This window comes from Ceratotherium simum, chromosome 35 (assembly GCF_057802395.1).
Source record: "Ceratotherium simum simum isolate JZ-2026a chromosome 35, ASM5780239v1, whole genome shotgun sequence".
Taxonomy (NCBI): domain Eukaryota; kingdom Metazoa; phylum Chordata; class Mammalia; order Perissodactyla; family Rhinocerotidae; genus Ceratotherium; species Ceratotherium simum.
The window spans coordinates 17,167,198-17,188,268 of record NC_141934.1 but is presented as its reverse complement, the minus strand read 5'-3'; the positions used below and the strand labels follow the sequence as shown (position 1 = coordinate 17,188,268).

The 21,071-nt window shown below is 37.2% G+C and overlaps 1 protein-coding gene across 3 annotated transcripts in view; it reads right to left on the bottom strand.

The window, feature by feature from the left end:
- TAOK3 (TAO kinase 3) overlaps positions 1 to 21,071 on the bottom strand; it is a 183,404-nt gene that overhangs the window by 23,070 nt on the left and 139,263 nt on the right. For all 3 annotated transcript variants that reach the window (XM_087424137.1, XM_087424136.1, XM_004429929.3), the window contains 3 exons: positions 20,434 to 20,640; positions 9,364 to 9,498; positions 1,125 to 1,361 (listed from right to left, as the gene is read on the bottom strand). In XM_087424137.1, the coding sequence (XP_087280263.1) occupies positions 1,125 to 1,361; positions 9,364 to 9,498; positions 20,434 to 20,640 (579 nt within the window). The remainder of the gene's footprint in view (positions 1 to 1,124; positions 1,362 to 9,363; positions 9,499 to 20,433; positions 20,641 to 21,071) is intronic.

Here is a 21,071-nt window from a genome sequence, read left to right as displayed (position 1 = left end):
TTTTCATGCCAGACTGCCTCATAGATGGATGGCTGTAGGGGGAGTATTGCTTCTATAATTCTGATGTTTCCCTCCACGTGGAGAGAGTTTAATTACTGAAACACTCTTGGCACCCTGTCCCCAGTCACTCCAACCCCAGGAGCACATGTTCACCCCTGCTTTTCCACACTATGTAAGTCTTATGGGGGTTGGTGGGGAAGGCAAGTGGCTTAGCACTAGCAGTGCCTGGGTCAGCAGGTCTGTTTAATTTTGTTCAGTATTATTAGGCCTGTTTTCCTTCAGACATAAATCACTTCTCCTATCTAACATTTATCAGTGATAAAGGTGATATTTTGACTCTCTATCTGCCTTACCCTCTCATTTGTTTTTAAAATTAGTTTAGAACCTGGATGGGGAAGAGAGATGTCCCCGAGAAGACTCAACCAATAGCCAGATTACTTACTTACTGCCATTGGTCAGGTGCCCATCCCTAGTCCAATCGTCAGCAGACAGGGATTATCAGCACTAAAAGGGACTATTTGTAGAGCAGTTTTCTTTTGAAGAGGACTGTGGGTATGGCAGGCACAGTAACAGACCTGAATTGTGCAAGTTTCCATAGGATAGAAGCATCTTGTTTCTTTTTTTATAATTTTATTTATTTATTTATTTTTTCCCCCAAAGCCCCAGTAGATAGTTGTATGTCATAGCTGCACATCCTTCTAGTTGCTGTATGTGGGATGTGGCCTCAGCATGGTGGGAGAAGCAGTGTGTCGGTGCGCGCCCGGAATCCGAACCCGGGCCGCCAGCAGTGGAGCACGTGCACTTAACTGCTAAACCATGGGGCCGGCCCATCTTGTTTCTTTTTATTTGTACCCAGACCCTACTGAGAATGTATTTGATGCTCAGAATGTATTTCAATAGACAAGAATGTGATATATACCTTCAGTTACTATTTTAACTTTTAATGACATTTTAAGTAGCCCCATAAAACCTGGAAGCCCCCAACCCCCACCCCAACACACACACCAAGGTAACACTGTTCCTCTATCCCACAAATCACACTACTCCCGTCTCCTGCCAGCATGATGCCCCTGACTGGAACAGGCTGGCTTGGTGGTGGCACAAAGGCCTGTGTGCACACTGACCTCCTTTTCTATGATAGCCACTTGCTTCTTGGCCAGCTTCTCCAGCTCGATGGACGAGTTGTTGGCATGCGTCTCCACCTCCTTCTGTAGCTTGAGGCGGTGCTCGTCCATCTCAGCCTTCAGCTTGTTCTCCAGGGCGATCAGCTGCTTCTGGTGCTGGCGCCGCATCCGCTTATAACCTGACATCTGTTCCCGCAACTCGTTCTCCTGCTCATGCTCATGGATCTGGCGTGTAACCTGATTTGGGTTGGGGAACAGAACTCAGGTAACCAGGTTCATGGAAGACAAACTTTCAGGCAAAGTAGAAGAATGCTCTAGCATAATTTTATTTATCATTGTAGCCATCAATTTACCTACTATTTCCTGAACACTCACTTATACCAGGCACTGTGCTGGGTGCTCTTTATATACCTTATCTCTAGTACCCAAAACCATCGCATTCACTCATTCATTTTATTCACTAATAAGGTAGGTGTTACCACCCCCATTTTATGGGTGAAGAAATTGAGACTTGAGGCAATCAATTTATTCACTCAGCCAAAACATATTTACATATTTTTGATATATCATTATACATATGCTCAAGGTCACATAGCTAATGAGGAGTGGAGTTGGGATTCAGACCCATTTCTTTCTGATTCCAGAGCCACGCTGTTTCCACTACACCAGGATTTTTCAACCTTAGCACTATTGTTATGAGTCAGATAACTCCTTGTTTTGAGGGACTGCCTTGTGTCCTGTAGGTTGTTCAGCAGCACCCTGACCTACCCACTAGATGCCAGTAGCACCTCCCAAGGCAAGACAATCAAAAAATTTTCTGGACATTTGGCAATGTCCCTCTGGTTGAGAACCCCAGCACTACGTCATACTGCTTGTTTGTTTTTAAGGATCATGTCTCTAACAGGCATAGGAATCTTGAACATCCTTTTAAAATAGTTTGAACAAGATTTATTTTCTATTCTTAATATGAATTGAGAGAGAGAAAGAAAGAGGGAACTCTCTTCTTTTAAATCATCTATCTCCCTCCTCCCCTTCCCTGCAAAAGAGATAAATCACAATACATTTACCTGCCCTCCTAAAGACGAGAAAGCATTTCTACAATTTTTGGATGGCTACTTTTCTTAGTAATTTTTCCTTAAGCCATTCTCAAGTGAATATCCAACAAAGTAAAGATTGCAAATGTAAATTTTGGCATCTCTTATTTCTTTCTTTTTTTTTTTTTTTTTTTATAATTTTATTTATTTATTTTTTCCCCAAAGCCCCAGTAGATAGTTGTATGTCATAGCTGCACATCCTTCTAGTTGCTGTATGTGGGACGCGGCCTCAGCATGGCCGGACAAGCGGTGCGTCGGTGCGCGCCCAGGATCCGAACCCGGGCCGCCAGTAGCGGAGCGCGCGCACTTAACCGCTAAGCCACGGGGCCGGTCCTCTTATTTCTTTCTATTAAATCTTTTCTGATTTTCTAGTCCTTCCTTCAATTTATCACCCCTCTTTATTTTCCCGTTAGATTCTCTGGTCACTTCCTTCTCCTCTTTCCTATTTTAGAAAAAAATTTTAATTACAAAATTATAACTTTAGTTTTTGTATTTTTATCACTAAGTAATTTAGTCACTCTTATCCACTATATGCTACTTCTCCCCAACTTAACCCTCAAACAAGTTTTACTGGAAATTTTCATGCTGCTATTAATTCTCTCTACTATTTTCAGTTTATGGGTCAAAGTGTATTTTGTACAAAGAACAGTTTGTTTCTCTGCTCTTTTTAGAAGGTGTCCCTGCATACTAGACTGAGTCCTTACTATCAAGAGAGTGCTATTCTGTAACTGGATAGTATTATCAAAGTATACCATTAAACATTAGCCGAACTTTGAAACCTTTCCAGCTGAAACTAACACAAGGTTTCATATTCATTTCTCTTTTCTAAAGAACAATTCTCTTTAAAGTATGAGGAATCGAGCAGAAGATATTTCAAGCTCAAAAAACAGGATAGCGTCACGAAAGAGGCACCTAATACTCTAAAGAAAATAAATTATCTATTTTGTCATCACAGTAACGTGGTTTTTTTTTAATGGACTTATTTCATGATAAAAGGAAGGAAAGAATTGGTTTGAAATCTATGCGTATATTTCACTTCCTCATGCTTGTGCCTTCCTGAAGTTCAACTGTAGGGAAAAAACAATTCTAATCAACAGAAAGGATACCATTTATTCCTTTCTGAATTCACTTGTTCTTCAGGCAAACCTGGCAGTCAAGTGTCTGTTCTAGGGTAATGAGTTTGAGATATGTTTTATCCACATACTTATTTTTTCTTATTTTGGTATTCCTTCTTTAATCAGATAACCAAAGCTGAGGCATGGCACACTCAGAAGCTACCATGACACATTTAAAACTTGCCAGTGGAATATCTGACCAGCTTGTGGTCAATAAAATATTCTCAGGATGGCAATTTCCCTAAACCACACCGCCTGAAGATAAAACGGAAATGAGATGTGTCAAGAACATTTTCTATCCTAATCGGTGGGTGAGTCCCTGTGAGGAAGGTGGTCTTACTGCATACCAGATCATACGAGTATGTGGCAAAGACAAATTACAAAGCACAGCATGCTATCATTGCACATTACTGAATTCCAGGAGAGACTCTTTGCTTTAAATGCTTCCCATAATCTGGATAATCACCTTCTCAAACTCCTAATATCACCTTCTCTTTGTACAACTAAATTTTCTAAGTTTCAAAGTAATTGTCTTTTTAGGTGTATATAAAGATAGTGAGTTTTATAATTCCATGCTCAAGCTAGACAGATGAATTTAAATAAAAGTATAACCAGATGTTTCATTTGTGAAGTCTAACATGAAATATATAAAAAATATGTTATCTACAGTTATGTATGCCTGTGTGTTTTAAGTTTATACTTTCTATCTTACAGTACACTATTTGGTCAATAGAATTAAAAAATAGCTCATAATTTTACCATCCTTTATGGTTTACAATGTACTTTCACATGTAATGCACCTGTCTAATTTTTATATAGCCTGGGATTTGAACTAAGGTCCTATGATTCTTGAAATGCCTGAGGAAATTCACATAATCAAGGCAGAATAAAACTTTCTATTATGAAGTAATGGAGGGAATCAACACCCAAAAAAGTCAAAGCTGAAGAGGGTGGTATGTCTAAGTTACAAATTGAATAAGTCTAAAAATGAGAGAAAGTTATAGAAATGTAATGACTGTAGTTTGCAAAATAGTAGTCTCAAAAATGTGATTACCTGAAAGTAGGCAGTTTCATCTTGCCAGACCCAGTAGGTTACTTGGAGATAAATCTCATTCCATCCCTTACTTACATAGCTGACCGTGGGCAAACTACTTAACCTCTTGAAGTCTCTCAGTTTCTTCATATGTAAAGAAGAACTACCTATGATGAGATCGCTGATGAGATAACACTTGTGCCCAGCAAAGTGTCTGACACATAGGAAATGTTCAAAATATGCTGGTTTCCTTCCTTCTCTGCCAGGCTCTGAGTAATATGTCTCTTTTTCCCTCCACTAAGCATTTCTGGTATTGGGGACATAGATCAGAAGAAGCAGATCCCAGAGAAAGGGCAAGTTTAACAACAAAACTGTACTTGTATCCAGGTTGTGGATTATAAGTATGTAATTTCTGAGTCTGAATTATTAACTATTTCATATACCTGGAATAATATATAAAAAATTAAGAACCATAAAGGAAGACTGAACTTTTTTCAGCAAGTTTCTACAACCATTCCATCCTACCCTATTTAATTCCAGCAAAACTGTCCCTAAAACAAACCATTTAATCCAAAGTGTACTACATGCCTACCAAGTACAGAACACTGCACTAGAAGGCTAATAAGCATAAACGAGGAGCATGGTGGCTCCCTCTTAAGAGACCAAAGCCAACTTACAGGATTAATTATGTGTAAGAATCAAAATAATGCATATGATAAAACCGGCCACCTCAGCACTTAGAACAAATGAAATTTAGAGCAAGTTCTTAAAAAGAATGCAGTGAGTCACATTTTGGCATTAGAAATTTGACATTCCACTCTTTAGAACACTCAGGGAAAAAACATTTTAAGTTCATACTAAAAGTAATAACTGATAACAGACAATTCTCCCTTACACAGAAAAACTGACACGAAGAACTTTGAAATGCACACTTATAAATCCAAATGCTCATGTGATAGCAGGGCTATCATGATGAAAGAGGTGTCATTCATTCATCTGTTCATTCATTCATTCAACACACGTTTATTGAGAGACTTTGGTCATGCGGGTTGGGCATATATATTGGGCAGCACAAGTGAAAAATGTATCAGCAATGTTCTTAGCGAGATTAACTAGCCAAGAAAAAGGAAAGGCAATATTTTGATAACCATCCTCTGGTACATACACTATCCAGGAAGAGAACACATTTTCAAGCATTTAGAAACAGAACAGCGGGGCTCATAAGAGGTGAAACAGTAGCATTTACTGCTGAGGCTCTAATATTTTTATGCCTGTCTATCAAACCCATTCAGGTACCCAATTTCACAATTAGCTGAATAATTAGGTTGCATTTTTAAAAATCCAAATGAAGACTCCAGTTTTATATGAGATTTTTCTACTGAATCTGGTAAAACCAAAGTAAAAGAATCTAATTGTTGCATAAATAGAACAATAACCATTTTCACCTACATGCTTTCCTGGAGATTAGAAACTAAGAGTTTTATGCCCCTCTTCCTAATGTGTATTCTAATGTAAATTCACTAACGTAAGACCACTGCATTTCAGTGAGAATTCCTTCATAAGGCCAAAAGCTAAATTATCTGATAGATATGGCCTTGGTGCTCTTTATATTAACATCTACTGTGGGAACTGCCAGTGACCCAGGATATTATGAATTTTTAAGAAGAAATGACATCAGAGGTAACAACAGCTGAAAACACTCTCATGGGCCACTAATTTAATTAAAACATAAGGCTCTCCATTCACCAACAATAAAAACTCAAGGAAGGCACATCTCAAAGGCCCAAGAAGTCAGATGAGTAATTCTGAAGAACTATAAAAACAACTCCTTTCTCCAAATAACCAATCAGCCCAATATGAACTTTCTTACAGAAGAAGAAAGGATAAAATAAAAAAGATTCCATGAAATGCCCTTCCTCTTCCTAATTCTTCAAAATAAGGTCAACAATCTCTACCTTAAATGATTATAATAAAAAATATATAATTCTAAAGTTTCCTCAGGCTTTCCTCTAGTATCAAGGTTCACAGTCCTTGCTTTTCCTTTGTTACAAATGCAATTGTGCAGCAGTGCATAATAACATAAAAACCTCAATTTTAAGGTGCCAAAATAATAAAAACATCAAGCAGTAAAAGCCTGTAAGCTCATAGGCTTCACACACTTGTCAATAACCCCACTGAAAAGCACAATGTAGAAAGAAATGCCAAGGGGAAAAATCACAGATCTAGGCCTCTTTTAGGTTTATGTAGAGGTGGTAGGCTGATAAAACAAATTTGAGGAACCATGATATTTTTTGTCAATTTGCAAGTCTATTTAAAATATACACTCATCACTTATTTGTCTAATAATTGAAAAATTAATTTCTAAATTCCTCTTTTTGTTTTTGCTGTTCATTTTTGGATCATGCTGTGGCTTGTTAGCACTTCTGCTAAAAGATTGTAAAGAAAGAGTAAAACCAAGATAAATAAATCAATATAGTATTGCTACCAACTATAAGAAGTGAAGAGACACTTCAACAATGACTTGAATATTCATTATACTGGACCTTCATTTTCCCATGATCTTGCTCCTACTTTTATGTCATTTAAATAATTTTAGTCCTTTTCATTTGAGCTGGGATCCATGAAAAATAATAAGATTCATGATATATTTTTAAAAATTAGATACTTCTTTTTGATATTCCAGTGTCCTGATTTATATTTCTCTATTGGAATTAGTATTTAAAATAATATAGTGGGTAGTAGAACTGTAGTGCTTGATAACATACATTAAAATATCCATACCAATAGTTAGATTGTCCAAAATGGGACATAGAACCATACAACATCATGCCATTTCTTCCATTTTTTTCCTCCCTAAAAACCACTAGATACAAATACCACTGAACTCTGATTAACTTCCATCAATCCCACCATGAATCCCAAAGCATTACATTTGGAGAGAGTTTTCCACATAAAGCAACTTGTTTTGTGGCTACAGCAACAGCTTATCAGCTACTCCGTTTTTAACTTAATACAGGGGCAGGGGCCTTCTAGCAAATCAAAGTCCATCAGAGAGACCGATCTCAGCTTTCTCTCGATGGGCACTCTGAAGCCTGTAGGATTCAGAGGGGTTCCTGAGGACTTTACCCAGAGCCCTGAGGTGGCCTAGCAGGGAAGCAGCTTTCATGATCCACAGGGAGGAAGGCTGTGATGGCTGATATGCACACAGAGTAGCCCTGGGTGAGTTCACAGATGTGAGCGTGAGATCACTCTGGCACGGCAGTAGTAACATCTCACTGGGAGGCAAGAGAGGTCATGAATATATGATGTGGGAATGAGGGTGTGACAAGTGAGAAAAGAAGAGAACCTGTCCCAGAGGGGGAAAATCCACTTGGTATAATGTCTGCTTCACATTCAAAACCTGCTTATGGTGCTCTGAATCTCAGTGGTTGTTCATTTCTCCTCTCATTTCAACATGAACAGGTCTGGATAAAGGCACAAGTCTCATAAGAGTCAGTGGTAAGTAGCAATATTCTATAAATACTGTATTTCTTCTTTTGTCAGATATCATGGCATGAAGATATTTAATAATTTCATGATGCTTTATTTAGACTGAAAAGCATGTTTTTTTAGGTGCTTAACAATCATTAGCAAATACACAGTGGACACTTTAAGATCTCCATTACACAGTATAGCATTCATTTAAAATGAAAAATTGCCCATTAAAGAGATTACAAGAAACTTCCATACAAAGGAACTTAAAGGCAGGCTTATTTATAAGCAGTCTAAATTAAATTGCTTGCTTTTAGACAGCAGCAGGCAGAGCAATATGTGGGTGCTTTAACTTCCATTTTCCTTATATTTGGGCTTTTAAAAATTATAATCCATTATCAATTCCAAAGAAAATCGAAGCCTTTAAAAGACTTGAGAAATAAAAGTGGAAATCAGGTTTAAAAAATAGGACAAGAAAAATAATCATTTCTGGGTCGGCTTCAGATGATGTCATCATAGGTTCTAAATGTAATAGCCAGGCAGTGTACACTAACTCTTCCTGCCCATGTGACCTCTAACATCAATTTGGGCAAAACAACTAATATTTCAATAATTTTTTGGCTGAGAAGTGAGATTCAGAAGCAAAAGATTAAAGAGAGTTTAGAGTGCCAAGGATGAAACAATGTGAGTGTGTGTGTGTGAGTGTGTGAGCGCGCACGCGCACGCATGGGGGGCCAAGGGGAGGAGGCATGAAAACTAACTCTTCCAGCACACACCCCTTTTGCTACTACAAGGGCATCCAGCAATCACATTTGCAATAGTAAAAATGCTGAAGGATCCTACAGTATCTTTTCTTCCACAACCATCCCCTTCCTCTCCCACAAAGCCCTTCTTGATTTACTGGTGCCAGGAAATTCTTGAGGGGTTAAATAGGGAAGTGCAGCCACTACCATTGTTGCAATAAATAAATGAATGAACCAGAACGAACCAGCAATCCATCCCTGAGAAGCAAGTATCTTATTTTCTACAATTATATACCTTAGCCAGCAACCATATATTTAAAAAAATTCTGTTTTATCTTTTGATGTGTGTATACATTATAGACACACAGGCATCTATACAAAAAGAAGCATAGTATCCTGCATACACATATATTGAATACCTTTAAAATATTTTTTTAGCATTATTATTTCAATGAAAAGACAAATAGCTTTTAAAAAATTGGATAGGTGAGTAACTTCATCTCAAAGGCCTTTTATTTTGCACATACAGCATATATAAATACACACACACACACACACACAAAGGTTTTTTCCCCATGCTGTAGACAATGCTAAAATATCTGAGATCAGGTTGCTATGCCAACAGATTTTTTTCTAAAATGAATAAAATTATTAGGAGAGAGAAAACATTCTTGACTCCTTTCCTCCCATCTATGAAGCCGAGAGAGGCTCAGGGAGGGTGAGAGGCTGCCAGATGGGGAGGAGGGGAAGGAAGGGAAGGTGGGTAGAGGGGTGTTTGCTTACCAAAGATGCTGATTTGATCGTGGCAAAGCGCTCTCTGTTCCGGTAGTGGAGGGCCCGGCACTGAACTGACTGGGTAGGCCGCGGCTCAGGCCTGGGATCGCCGTGGCCCGCCTCATCCCTTATGAATACATGATCCTGCAGAAATGGATAAAAACAAGGAGAAAGTCCAGCTGTGCTCTTTCCTCGCCGGCTGCCTCTCTCTCACCCCTCTTTCTGCACAAGCACTGCTGTTTGAAATGCATAGTTTAGCTCTCTGCTAGTCCCCGCAGCTCCCACGGTACAAAATGAATAAGCAACACATTGCAGCCTTCAGTTAGGAATGTCAGCTGATCGCTACTGGGATGCCTTCTGAATCCCTGGCAGGCTTTTTCTTTACCTCCAGAATTACATATATGCAAAAGAAAAAAAGAATAGAAAAAACAATGCAATGTACAGACTCCTTAGAACAGTTTGTTTAAAACGCTGTAACCAAATAATTCCTTTAAAAACGTCATGTCCATGTCTAGCAAGGAGGATGCTGGTTGCTTTTAACATAAAAGCGAGCCTCCGCCTCATTCCCTTGAAAGATCTGCTTTCTCAATTTAATTTTATTTGAGATCTGTTCGGTAGGATCATCGTTCTGCCTAGAACCAGTGTAGGCTTGTGCTGAACTGCCTCTTTATCTTGTGCTGGGAAGATTCGGCAGTCACTGAGGGATCCTGCTTTCCAGTCATGATCGTACACAGTTCTAGCACCTTCTCTCTACAGCTTCTGAAAGGATTTTTTTTAGATTTAAAGAGACAGGCATACAATTTTAACCAAATGATACTTTCACAAATTCTTCCTCAACTCAGTCTCAGTATGGTCACCAGAGTGAGTAAAGCTAGAATTTATGCCCTTGACTAATTTAATCAAGTCTGTGCTTCTTGATAGGCAAAGATGATTAATCTTATTATAATGCCCAGTGAAAAATAACATTCCCTGGAAGGATAATAATGGATGTTTCTTAAATGCAATTGAAATGACTTTTAAAGGAGAAAATGCTTTCAAAGGGGGATGCTTCTCTCTATAAAAGATGGAGGGGTCACTCAGTAAGTAGCTCTAATCCCTTCAGAAAAAAAGATACTATAATAATTAATAGCTCAAAAATATGTACAACTATGGGGGATTTTTAAATAGTACGTGTTCAGGACGGGGAAGGAGAAATTAATTCTCTTATTGCCCTAGGGTTTTAGGAGAAACCATTTGTGAGAAGTCAGTTTTGCATTATTTGAAATTTTTTATAATTGCTTTTTCCTTCATCAGAAAGCAAAATTAAAGAGGCTTAAAAATACAAAATTTTATTATATAGTCTAAAATTTTGAAAAGTCAAAACACATATATTCCTTGAGGGAAATTAAATTTTACATCCAGGTTTTTATGTAAAAGCCAAGAGCCATGATTAGATTTATCATGGCTGATTTTCTTTTTTCTTTTTAATAAATTTAGAATGCTGCAGAATGTTGGGAAAGTTTCTACCATTACATCTATATTTAGAGATTTTTTTCAGTTTACTGTATTGTCTTCTATTTTGTTTTCAAATAATGAAGGGACCTTTAATGCCATTGAAGGCATATACATCTAATTCAAGTGATATTCTACTGCTGTGGTGTCTAATAAGATAGCCACTAGCCACATGGATATTTAAATTAAATAAAATGTAAAATTCAGTTCCTAAGTCATATCAGTTATGTTTCAAGGTAGCACTAACTATGGCTACCATGTTGAACAGTGCAGATATAGATCATTTCCATCATCGCAGAAAGTTCTATTAGACAGTGCTGTAGGTTAAAAATGCATCTCAACCCATATTTTTGAAATTTATAAAAAAAATACTTGATAGGTTAATTTAAATTTTTCTACATTATTTCCTGGGAAATCTAAACTTTTATTTCACAGGGCAAAGAGAGATTAGGTGTGGGACTGGATTTATACATTAGGTTTAAGATTCTAGAGAGGAAGGTACTGGGATCTGCTACCATTCACATTGCTGAATATTTATTAATAAATTATATTTATCTCCAAAATTGATCTTACTTAATATTACAGTCCCAGAAAAGCAAGAAGCTTCTAAATCCCAGCAATCAGAAGAGATAGACCAGGTAGAGGCCTGTGGTTTTACAGGTGGCTTTAACAAGTCACAGTTTTGGTATTACTTAGCTAACATTAAATGCAGTGACTGAGAGGGAGATCTCAAATGATGTGGCAGCAGTTAAGTTTCAAATTGTAATAATTTGATTTACAAAGATAACCAGTGACACTAGAATCCACACTGTTCACATAAAAGAATAAAACAAAATATTTTCATGTACAAATATGTATAATTTTAATATTATTAGTTTGCTTCCTCTCAGATAAATATTAGCACATGTGGGTTAGGACCCTGCTTATCAAATTAAAAGTCATATTATATTTGCTAAGTTTTTTAACTCAAGGATATTGGAATACACTGGAAAAATTAAAACTAGAAATCATAATGATTTTAGTTAACACATAGCTAATTAAATAACCCACTAAGGTATATTTAAAAGATAATGTAATTTTAGAAGTTAGTCCGAAGAATGGGTGCAAAATTTTAATCTCCTTTAAATATAATAAATAATGCTAACAGTATAACTCTTTGCCTCATTCTGAAATTTCTTTTTCATTTTATAAAAGAATTCTTAGTTTTCCATAGCAGCTTCATAACGGAAATCACCAACACTAAGTCTTCAAATATTATGCAAGAGACCACAAACTGGGGCAAAATTTTAGTCTAACAGTGGACATCCACTTCAAGTGCACAGGGAAATAAATTTTAAAATATCCACTTCCATTGCTTAAAACAAGTTCAAAACTGTGAAGACAACTTAAATAATGAAGCAATTTTAAAATGAGGGGAACTTGACTTGAGAAGCAAGTAAGAACAAATTAAACTATCAACTTTACTAGGTATATTGTCTGTTGGTTATATTGCTCCTTCAAGTAGCAGCCCCTCTGAAAATGACTACACTTGGATCCTAGAGTTTCTGAACTGAACACATTTAAGATTAATAACAGAAAGGGTCAATTTGCTATTTTATGCAGTTAGGCACCAATGCAGATTTTTTACAAATAATGACGTAAGGGCCAATTCCTTCTTTGATGTTGAAGAATGATTTTAGAAGATTAAGAAAAAATATCACATTCTACTTTACCAATACAAAATATATGATTTGTTTATAATTTATCTTTAAAATATTATCATCCAAGAACAAACAAAATAGCTCTCTGAAACACCAACATGATTGGGAACCAGTCTTAAGTAAATCTATGTTAACCTCGTAAATTTATGTTTTTCCATCATAAAAAATAAAACTTCTTCAGATTAAAAAAAAAGCTGTTGTAATGTTTGTTCAAAATCTTTAGTAAAAAGAATTAACTTTTATACAACATAGTGAAGTATGTGAAGCATGAGGTACATTTACTATTATACCCTGGACGAGGGGCTTTACTTTTATTTAGAAGTTTTTCCCTAAGTGTGACTATTCATGCTTCTGAAATGAAGATGTATGGTGTGGTCACTTGTTTAGAGTTTCTAGATTGACTTGAAATTAACCCTGGATTCTGTTATGTTTGAGTATACTTTTATCATGCTACTCATCATACATACCTATCTGTCTGTGCATGAGATTGAGAGCTTTTTGAAGGCAGAGTAAACATGGTTTGAAAAATCTCAGTCTCCCTAGCACCTCACATAGTGCTTGATACTTAGTAGGCACTTAGTAAATGTTTACTGAATAAATAAGCTCAAGAATATAGGTCTGAAGAGATTTTGAGAAAATGACATTTTCTCTTATATTATTTAACAGAATTCAAAATTTGTATTTCATAAAAACCTGCCACTCTGTACTCTAAGAAATTCGTAAAATAGTGACACACACACAAGCACACCTTTACGGGGCAGAAGGAGGTAATCTAAAATCGGCTTTTATCTAGTGACAAGAAGTCTTTTTATAGACTCCCACACTTTTCACACTGTGGAGAAGTGATCAGTAAACCCACCATCTCTCTTTTGTTTATTCATTTCAAAATTACTCACTTATTGTGTAAGTGGGAGTAGCTATCAAAAGGTGGGGCTAGAGGAAGGGGAGAAGATGAAAAAGGACATCTTCTTTTTTTTTTTTGGTGAGGAAGACTAGCCCTGAGCTAATATCTGTTACCAATCCTTCTCTTTTTGCTGAAGAAGACTGGCCCTGGGCTAACATCCATGCCCATCTTCCTCTACTTTATATGTGGGATGCCTGCCACAGCATGGCTTGATAAGTGGTGCATAGGTCCACACCTGGGATCCGAACCCACAAACCCCGGGCCACTGAAGCAGAGCAGGTGAACTTAACCACTATGCCACTGGGCTGCCCCCTGGAAAAAGATATCTTAACCTGAAAGGATAGCTATTAGGGAGAAAAAATGACTGGCAGAATGCTAAGGATAAAGATGTTACTATAGAGAGGTGGTTTCTATGACTGCTCTGTTTAAGAAGCATTACCTTCATATGTTAATTTACTTTTACTTTGCCAAATGTGAGATGAAGAGTCAAAGAACCTGCCTCTCTTTTCAGCAAAAATAATAGGAAAGGCCACGGAAGCAAGTGAAAATTAAACTAGAACATCACATACCCTCAAGGACGTATCTGTTTTTTTCTCCCACAAAAATGGTGAAAGCTGTTCTTTTTTTAAAGAAGGAAAAAAAAAAAAAAGAACATTGACTAATAGGAAGGGTCAAATAAAGCTTTAGGAGTTAGGAGAGAATGAGTTTTTAAAACAAACTATAATGGGGCCATGATGACTAGAGTTCATTAGGCATACCCAAAATAACGAATTACCGGGCCGGCCCCATGGCTTAGCTGTTAAGTGCATGCGCTCCGCTACTGGCGGCCCGGGTTCGGATCGTGGGCGTGCACCGACGCACTGCTTGTCGGGCCATGCCGACGCGGCATCCCACATACAGCAACTAGAAGGATGTGCAGCTATGACATACAACTATCTTCTGGGCTTTGGGGAGAAAAAGGGGGAAAAAAAAGGATGCAGATTGGCAATAGATGTTAGCTCAGGGCCAGTCTTCCTCAGCAAAAAGAGGAGGATTGGCATGGATGTTAGCTCAGAGCTTATCTTCCTTACAAAAAAAAAAAAAAAACAAAATAAAAAACAAATTAACAAATACTTTTAATATATTAAAGTCTTATGATCTATAGTAATAGAAGGCAGTAGGAGGCAAAAACAATTGATTTTAGACTTTAACAAAATAGAAGTATATTTTTTAATTGAAAAATTTGCAAAATAGACTTTGTTGCTTATGACCATATTAAAATCTGTTTGCTTCTGCTATATACACAATGATTTTAAGGAGTAGGGTAGAGGCTCAGAAGCAGGACAGGTGATAGCAAAAAAACTAAACTGGATTAAAAGTTTTCCCTGGAGTCACTTGTGAATAATCAAGAATTGAGGTATAGAGTTCTGTCCTATAAAAGTTCATCCTCATTTTAGTTCACAAAACATTAATTGAGTGCTTACTATGCGACAGACACTGTGCTAGGTGGTAGGTGAAGAGAGATGTCCTTGAGGAGCTCCCAGTCTAGAGATATGGTGATATTCTTGTTATTGGAAAAAGTAGTGCAGCAAACACTAGCAAGGGGAAAAGAAAGAAGTGCTTAAAGTTTATTTTGTCAGAATACACTTTTAGACTTATCAAATCACTCTTGCTCAAAAGGAAGATTAGATTAGGATTCCTTCAGGGCCTGGGAAAGACCAGAGTAGAGGCAAAGTCTGGAGAAAAAGAAGTAACCTGAAATTCTGATGCCAAAGGAAAATTTCCAGCGTCCCACTTTACATTTTTGGGGCTTGATCTGTGATAGAACCATTCTGCTAAAATCAGGGCATCTTTATTCTGGATGCAGAGCAGTTAATTGCAAGTCCTACTCTTACTAGTTACACATGGCCTTTAAAAGTGAGTTTATTTCCTATGTAAAATGGTAATCTGTTTCATACCTATGATTTGACTAATTTAGGATGCCTGCTTGACGCTAACAACCAAAAGAGACAAAGAATTCCCCATCCTTATTCATATATTTTGGTATTTATTAAGCATGTTCTTATTGTCTAGAGTATTATTATTGGAGAAACTCTACTCATTTAAGTCTTTCAAACCATAAAGATAATGTTTAAGATTATTTAATCCTTTTAATCCATGTTTAATGAACCAAAATAGCATGATGTTTAGTATCTGATAATTTATTCCTGTGTTTTTTTTCTTTGTTCATACATTCATTCCATAATTATTTACTGAGTGCCTGTACTGTGCCAGGCACTGTTCTAGTGTTGAGATACAGTGTGGAACTAGGCAGGCACAGTCTTTGCACTAATGAAATTTACATTCTACTCATGAAATAATAGGTAAACAAATTAACAGATAATATACTTTTAGTGACAAGTATTAAAAAGAAAATAAAATAGGATAATGAGATAATGGGTGGAACATGGTTCATAATATGATAATTTAGTGATATATAGGCTTTTTTAAGATTCTGGACATGAACCCATGCAAAACTGGTAAATGTTTCATCAAACAACACTGATTGCTTTCTTTCTAAAATAATCTTTGTGGTCACAAATTATGATAGACTTGGAAATTCACCACCCAGATCCCCCTTTAAGGAAGAACATGCTGCTGGCATTCGTTAGTTCTTTTACGTACTGTCTCAGCTGCAGAGAGCAGTCTTGCCCATGTTCACACCCTTCCCAGGTTGTTCATATTCAAAGATGGATCTAGGTGGGGTATCAAGGCTGGGCCATTCTGGCTCAGTTTGGACAACTCTGAAGAGCCATTTTAGCTCCAGAGCTCCCTGGAGGGTTGGCTGAGGCCGCTGTTGGGCCTGCATCTCAGTTCAGCTTTGCCCTCTGCCCAAGGCTGCTTCCTTCTCTTCCCTTCCACAGGTGCTGATCCAAAGGAACTTCCTAATTAAAAAAACCTTGCTGTGCTAAACCATCTTAACTCTGCTTCCCGGTGAACCCAACCTACAGTATAAATGTCACCTGTACCTACACGTAATATAATATAGCCACCATCTCATCTGCATGGAGAAGGGACCGATCAGGGGTAGTGGCTTTTAGAAACAAACCCTTTTCAAGTGAAATCTTAAGTGGAATCCAAATATATAATGTAAGAGATAAAAGCGGACCTTGTCTTGGGTTAAGTGTGGATGAGGCTTGCTCCTGAGGCACTTGACAAAACAGCTTGAAAGTCACATTACAGATTTGCTTCTTCAAAGATTATAGGAATAGAAGCACAGAATTTTAGAGCTGGAGGGGACATTTGAAATCATACAGAACAACCCCTAATTTTGCAGATGGAGGAACTGAGAGGCACAGAGAGGTTTGTGACTTGTCCAAAGTAAAATAAAACTAACAATGGCAGGTAGAACTGTAAACTACTTTCCTCATTCCTATAGTCCACTAAACAAAATTTTCTATTCGGAATTTAAGATCTTATTTCATTTATGTTCCCAAGTGGAAAACTTAGAAATTCAAGTAAACCAACAAATATAAACTTTCTGAATAATTTTTAAATTTCTATTGTGTTTAAAGATAATATAATCTCAAGCTCAAATATAAGACTAAATGGGTTTCATGAAGAGATACCGTAGTTAACATTAAGTTTTCATATATAATATATCCTATTTTTCTATCCTGCTTATATATGTTTTCTCTTTTTTTATTGTGGTGAAATACACATAAATTTCCCATCTTAACCATTTTTAAGTGTACAATTCAGTGCTATCAAATCCATTTATAATGTGTGTCACCAACACCACCATCCACCCCCCTAACATTTTTCACCTTAGAAAACTGAAACTCTATACAAATTAAACAACTTGCCATTTCTCCCCTCCTCTAGTCCCTGGCAACCACCGTTCTACTTTCTGTCTCTATGATTTTGACTACTTTACCTCATATAAGTAAAATCATACAGTATTTGTCTTTTTTGTGACTAGCATATTTCGTTTAACATAATGTTCTCATAGTTTGTCCATATCATAGCATATGTCAGAATTTCCTTCCTTTTAAGGCTGAATAATATTCCATTGTATGCATATGCTACACTTTGCTTATCCATCCATCCACTGATGGACACTTGGGTTGCTTCCATGTTTTAGCTATTGTAAACAATGCTGCTATGAACAAGAGTATACAAATATCTCTTTGAGATCCTGCTTTCTTTTTTTTTTTTTTTTTTTTAAAGATTTTATTTATTTTATTTTTTTCCCCCCAAAGCCCCAGTAGATAGTTGTATGTCATAGCTGCACATCCCTCTAGCTGCTGCATGTGGGACTCGGCCTCAGGATGGACGGAGAAGTGGTGCCTCGATGCGCACCCGGGATCCGAACCCGGGCCACCAGCATTGCAGCGCGCGCACTTAACCACCAAGCCACAGGGCCGGCCATTGAGATTCTGCTTTCAATTCTATTGGGTATATACCCAGAAGTGGAATTGCTGGATCATATAGATTCAATTTTTAATTTTTTGAGAAACCACCCTATCGTTTTCCATAGCAGCCGTACCATTTTACATTCCCACCAACAGTGCACAAGGGTTCCAATTTCTCCACATCCTCGCCAACACATTAATTTTTGTTTTTTTGATAGTAGCCATCCTAGTGGGTATGAAGTGGTATCTCATTGTAGTTTTTATTTGCATTTCCCTAATGATTAGTAATGTTGAGCATGTTTTCATGTGCTTATTGGGCATTTGTAAATCTTCTTTGGAGAAATGTCTATTCAAGTCCTTGTTCATTTTTGATTTGGGTTGGTTTTTTGTTGTTGAGTTTTAGGAGTTCTCTATATATTCTGGATATTAATCCCTTATCCAATGTATGATTTGCAAATATTTTCTCCCATTCCATGGGTTGCCTTTTTACTTTGTTGATACTGTCTTTTGATTAGCCTGCTTGTATTTTAAAGTTAACTCAGTTTTATTTGCAAATGTTTTTCAATTTTCTTCCATCACATTTCCTCTTTATATTTCATACTAAAATGGAAATCATTATATAACTTAAATTCTTCCTGACAAAACATTTTTTGTGGATCAAATACATCTACTTTCTATTGCAGAATATAAATTAACATCTATTCTACGTAAATGATTACACCAAGGAGAAAAAAGTATTGAAAGACCCATATCATCACAAAACAGCTCTATACCAGCACACCAAAAATTAAAATTAAAACACCCAATGAGTTTAATACAGGGTCTTCTTTCTTGTTGATTATTGCAGTAGTATCTTTCTTCTAATTCTGGGTGCCCATTTGAGAGGTCCTGGAGTAAAAAGATCCAATGGAATTCCTCTTCTTTTGCTCCCTATACCCATGGAGCCCCGGAGGGAATAGAAAGGAAAGAGCCAGATCTGTCAGCATCCATGACAGTGCCTTCCAAAAAGACAGCCCAGCACAACCTTCTTTTCTATCCTTCAAACATATGATCACTTGCCTGTGTTCAAAGCAGGCCAACTGGCAATGCTGAACTCTTAGCTGATTTCTGCGTCTGTCTGATATTACTCCTTTCCTCAAAATGCACCCATGGCTTTCTGATAATCCCGTCCTTGCTGTCTGTTTGGTCTCAGTTCACTCCCCACATAGCTCACCAATCTCTAACCTCTCTGACCTTTTCCTTCTTCCTTGAACATACAAAGTTCTTTTTGTCTCAGGGCCTTTGCACTTAATACTTTCTGACTCACCCCAAGCTAGCTAACTTCTACTTGTCTCTCAAGTTTTAGCTTAAATGTCACTTCACTGGGGAGGCTTTCTACTAATTCCTGCTAGATTAAATCCTCCTTTTACCCAGAGCAAATTTCATAATTACATAATATAGTTATTTGTGTGATTATTTGCTTAATCTTGCCCACAGAAGGGTGCCTCCATGAAGGCACCATGTCTGTTTTATTTCCTCTGTATCCACAGGGCCTACCATAGTTCCTGGCACATAGTAGAGGTCCCCACCAATTTTAGTTGAATACATGAATAAGTTAATCAGTTCAGAAAATAAATGTCTTCCCTCCACTATTCACGACCAGGGGCCAATATATTTTCTCCTGCCCTTCATCCTTACCTAACTTCCTTTCCCTCCCAAGAAAAATGCACAACCAAAAGAAGTCTAAGTGAAAAAAAATTCTTAAACATGCTGTCTCACTGGAATTACAATGTAATCACTGCCATTTATTAAAATAAGTACATATACACCTTACACATACCTAATAAGTTGAAAATATAAGGGATTCTTTTCTATAATTCCATACTGTGGACTGCTTACCTAAGGTCACTCAAAACACTTTTGGGAATTCCTCCAAAGAATTATTGATAATTCTGTGAAATATTTATCTTATAGAAATTGCTTTGAAAGAAGCTTTAAAATCCCTTTTCATTTTTCAAAAAGTATTTCAACTTATGAGCCATGATAGGCTTGTATGAAATGAGGATCTTTAATTGGAAAAATAAAGTCAAAACAAAAAACAATCATTCATTCAAAAGTCAGAATATTTAAGCTGACAGAGAGCTAGTCTTAGAAGAACTAGAAACAATAAATCCAAGAAACAACATAAAAGAGTAGAAACTGTTTATAAAACAAATAGTATCTTAGGAATACACATTAAGAAACATACTGTTTGAAACTATGAAAGAGCATATTTCTAAAAGGGCACAACCAAAGGGTTTTACTCAGGAAGATTTTAAGGTCTATAGTATTAAGGTTACTGGCTTAGAGAGAACTTATTAGTTTCTTTGACTTGGAGATTTATGGATTTATTTATTTTTATTTATTGATGGTGGTAAGACATCAGAGTAATAAGAGAAGAAAAAATAGGCACAGATATAGTTTGCATAGTACTTCATTATCTTTTTACTGTAAGAGAAACTATCAAGTGCTAGGTTTAGTCCCACATTTCAGTTGTAAAAGGGTAACTAAAATATCTGGATGCTAAGTGACCTGAGCTGCCTTCACTATGATTGACACAGCCTAGACCTGTGAAGGGTACCATGAAACCTACCTTCCTGTGCACAACCGAGGAACTGGAATTTACTGTGCTTTCGTCAGCATGCATCATGACAGGTTCAGAGCTGCTCTCATCCATGACCTCCTGCATGCTGTTCACACTGCTGCTCTGGCTGCCTGTGCTCACAGACATGCTTGGGATGGAATGGTTGCTGCCCAGGCTGTCCATTTCCCTGCTCAGGCTGGTTCCATGTTCACTGTCCTATAAAAAGGGAGCATTTGGGTTAAAAAAAAAAATGACTGGAGATAAAGCACCAATCCATTGACTAAGCTATTAAGCACACTCAATTTTGCAGTGCCAAGTTGCTTTTCTGCCAAATCTGCAAAGATCAACTTTTTATGTAGTGGCTCCACTACTCCCCACCATTTTCAGACATCTCAAATTCACTTCTATGCCTTCTCCAGGGGCCATTCTGGACATGGGTCATAAGGCTCCAACTGCTGCTCTCCCAGGGCTTTCCCCTGTCATATGCAACTATCGTATTATCGTATTGCTATTCAGTAAGCAGAATCAGGCCACGTTTGTAAGAGACCTTCAGGAACATCAAGGTGCTAGAGAAAGTAGGCTGCTGAATAGGTGACCTCTTGGATATTTGCAAATATGGCAGTGGTCACTTGAAACCAAAATAGAGT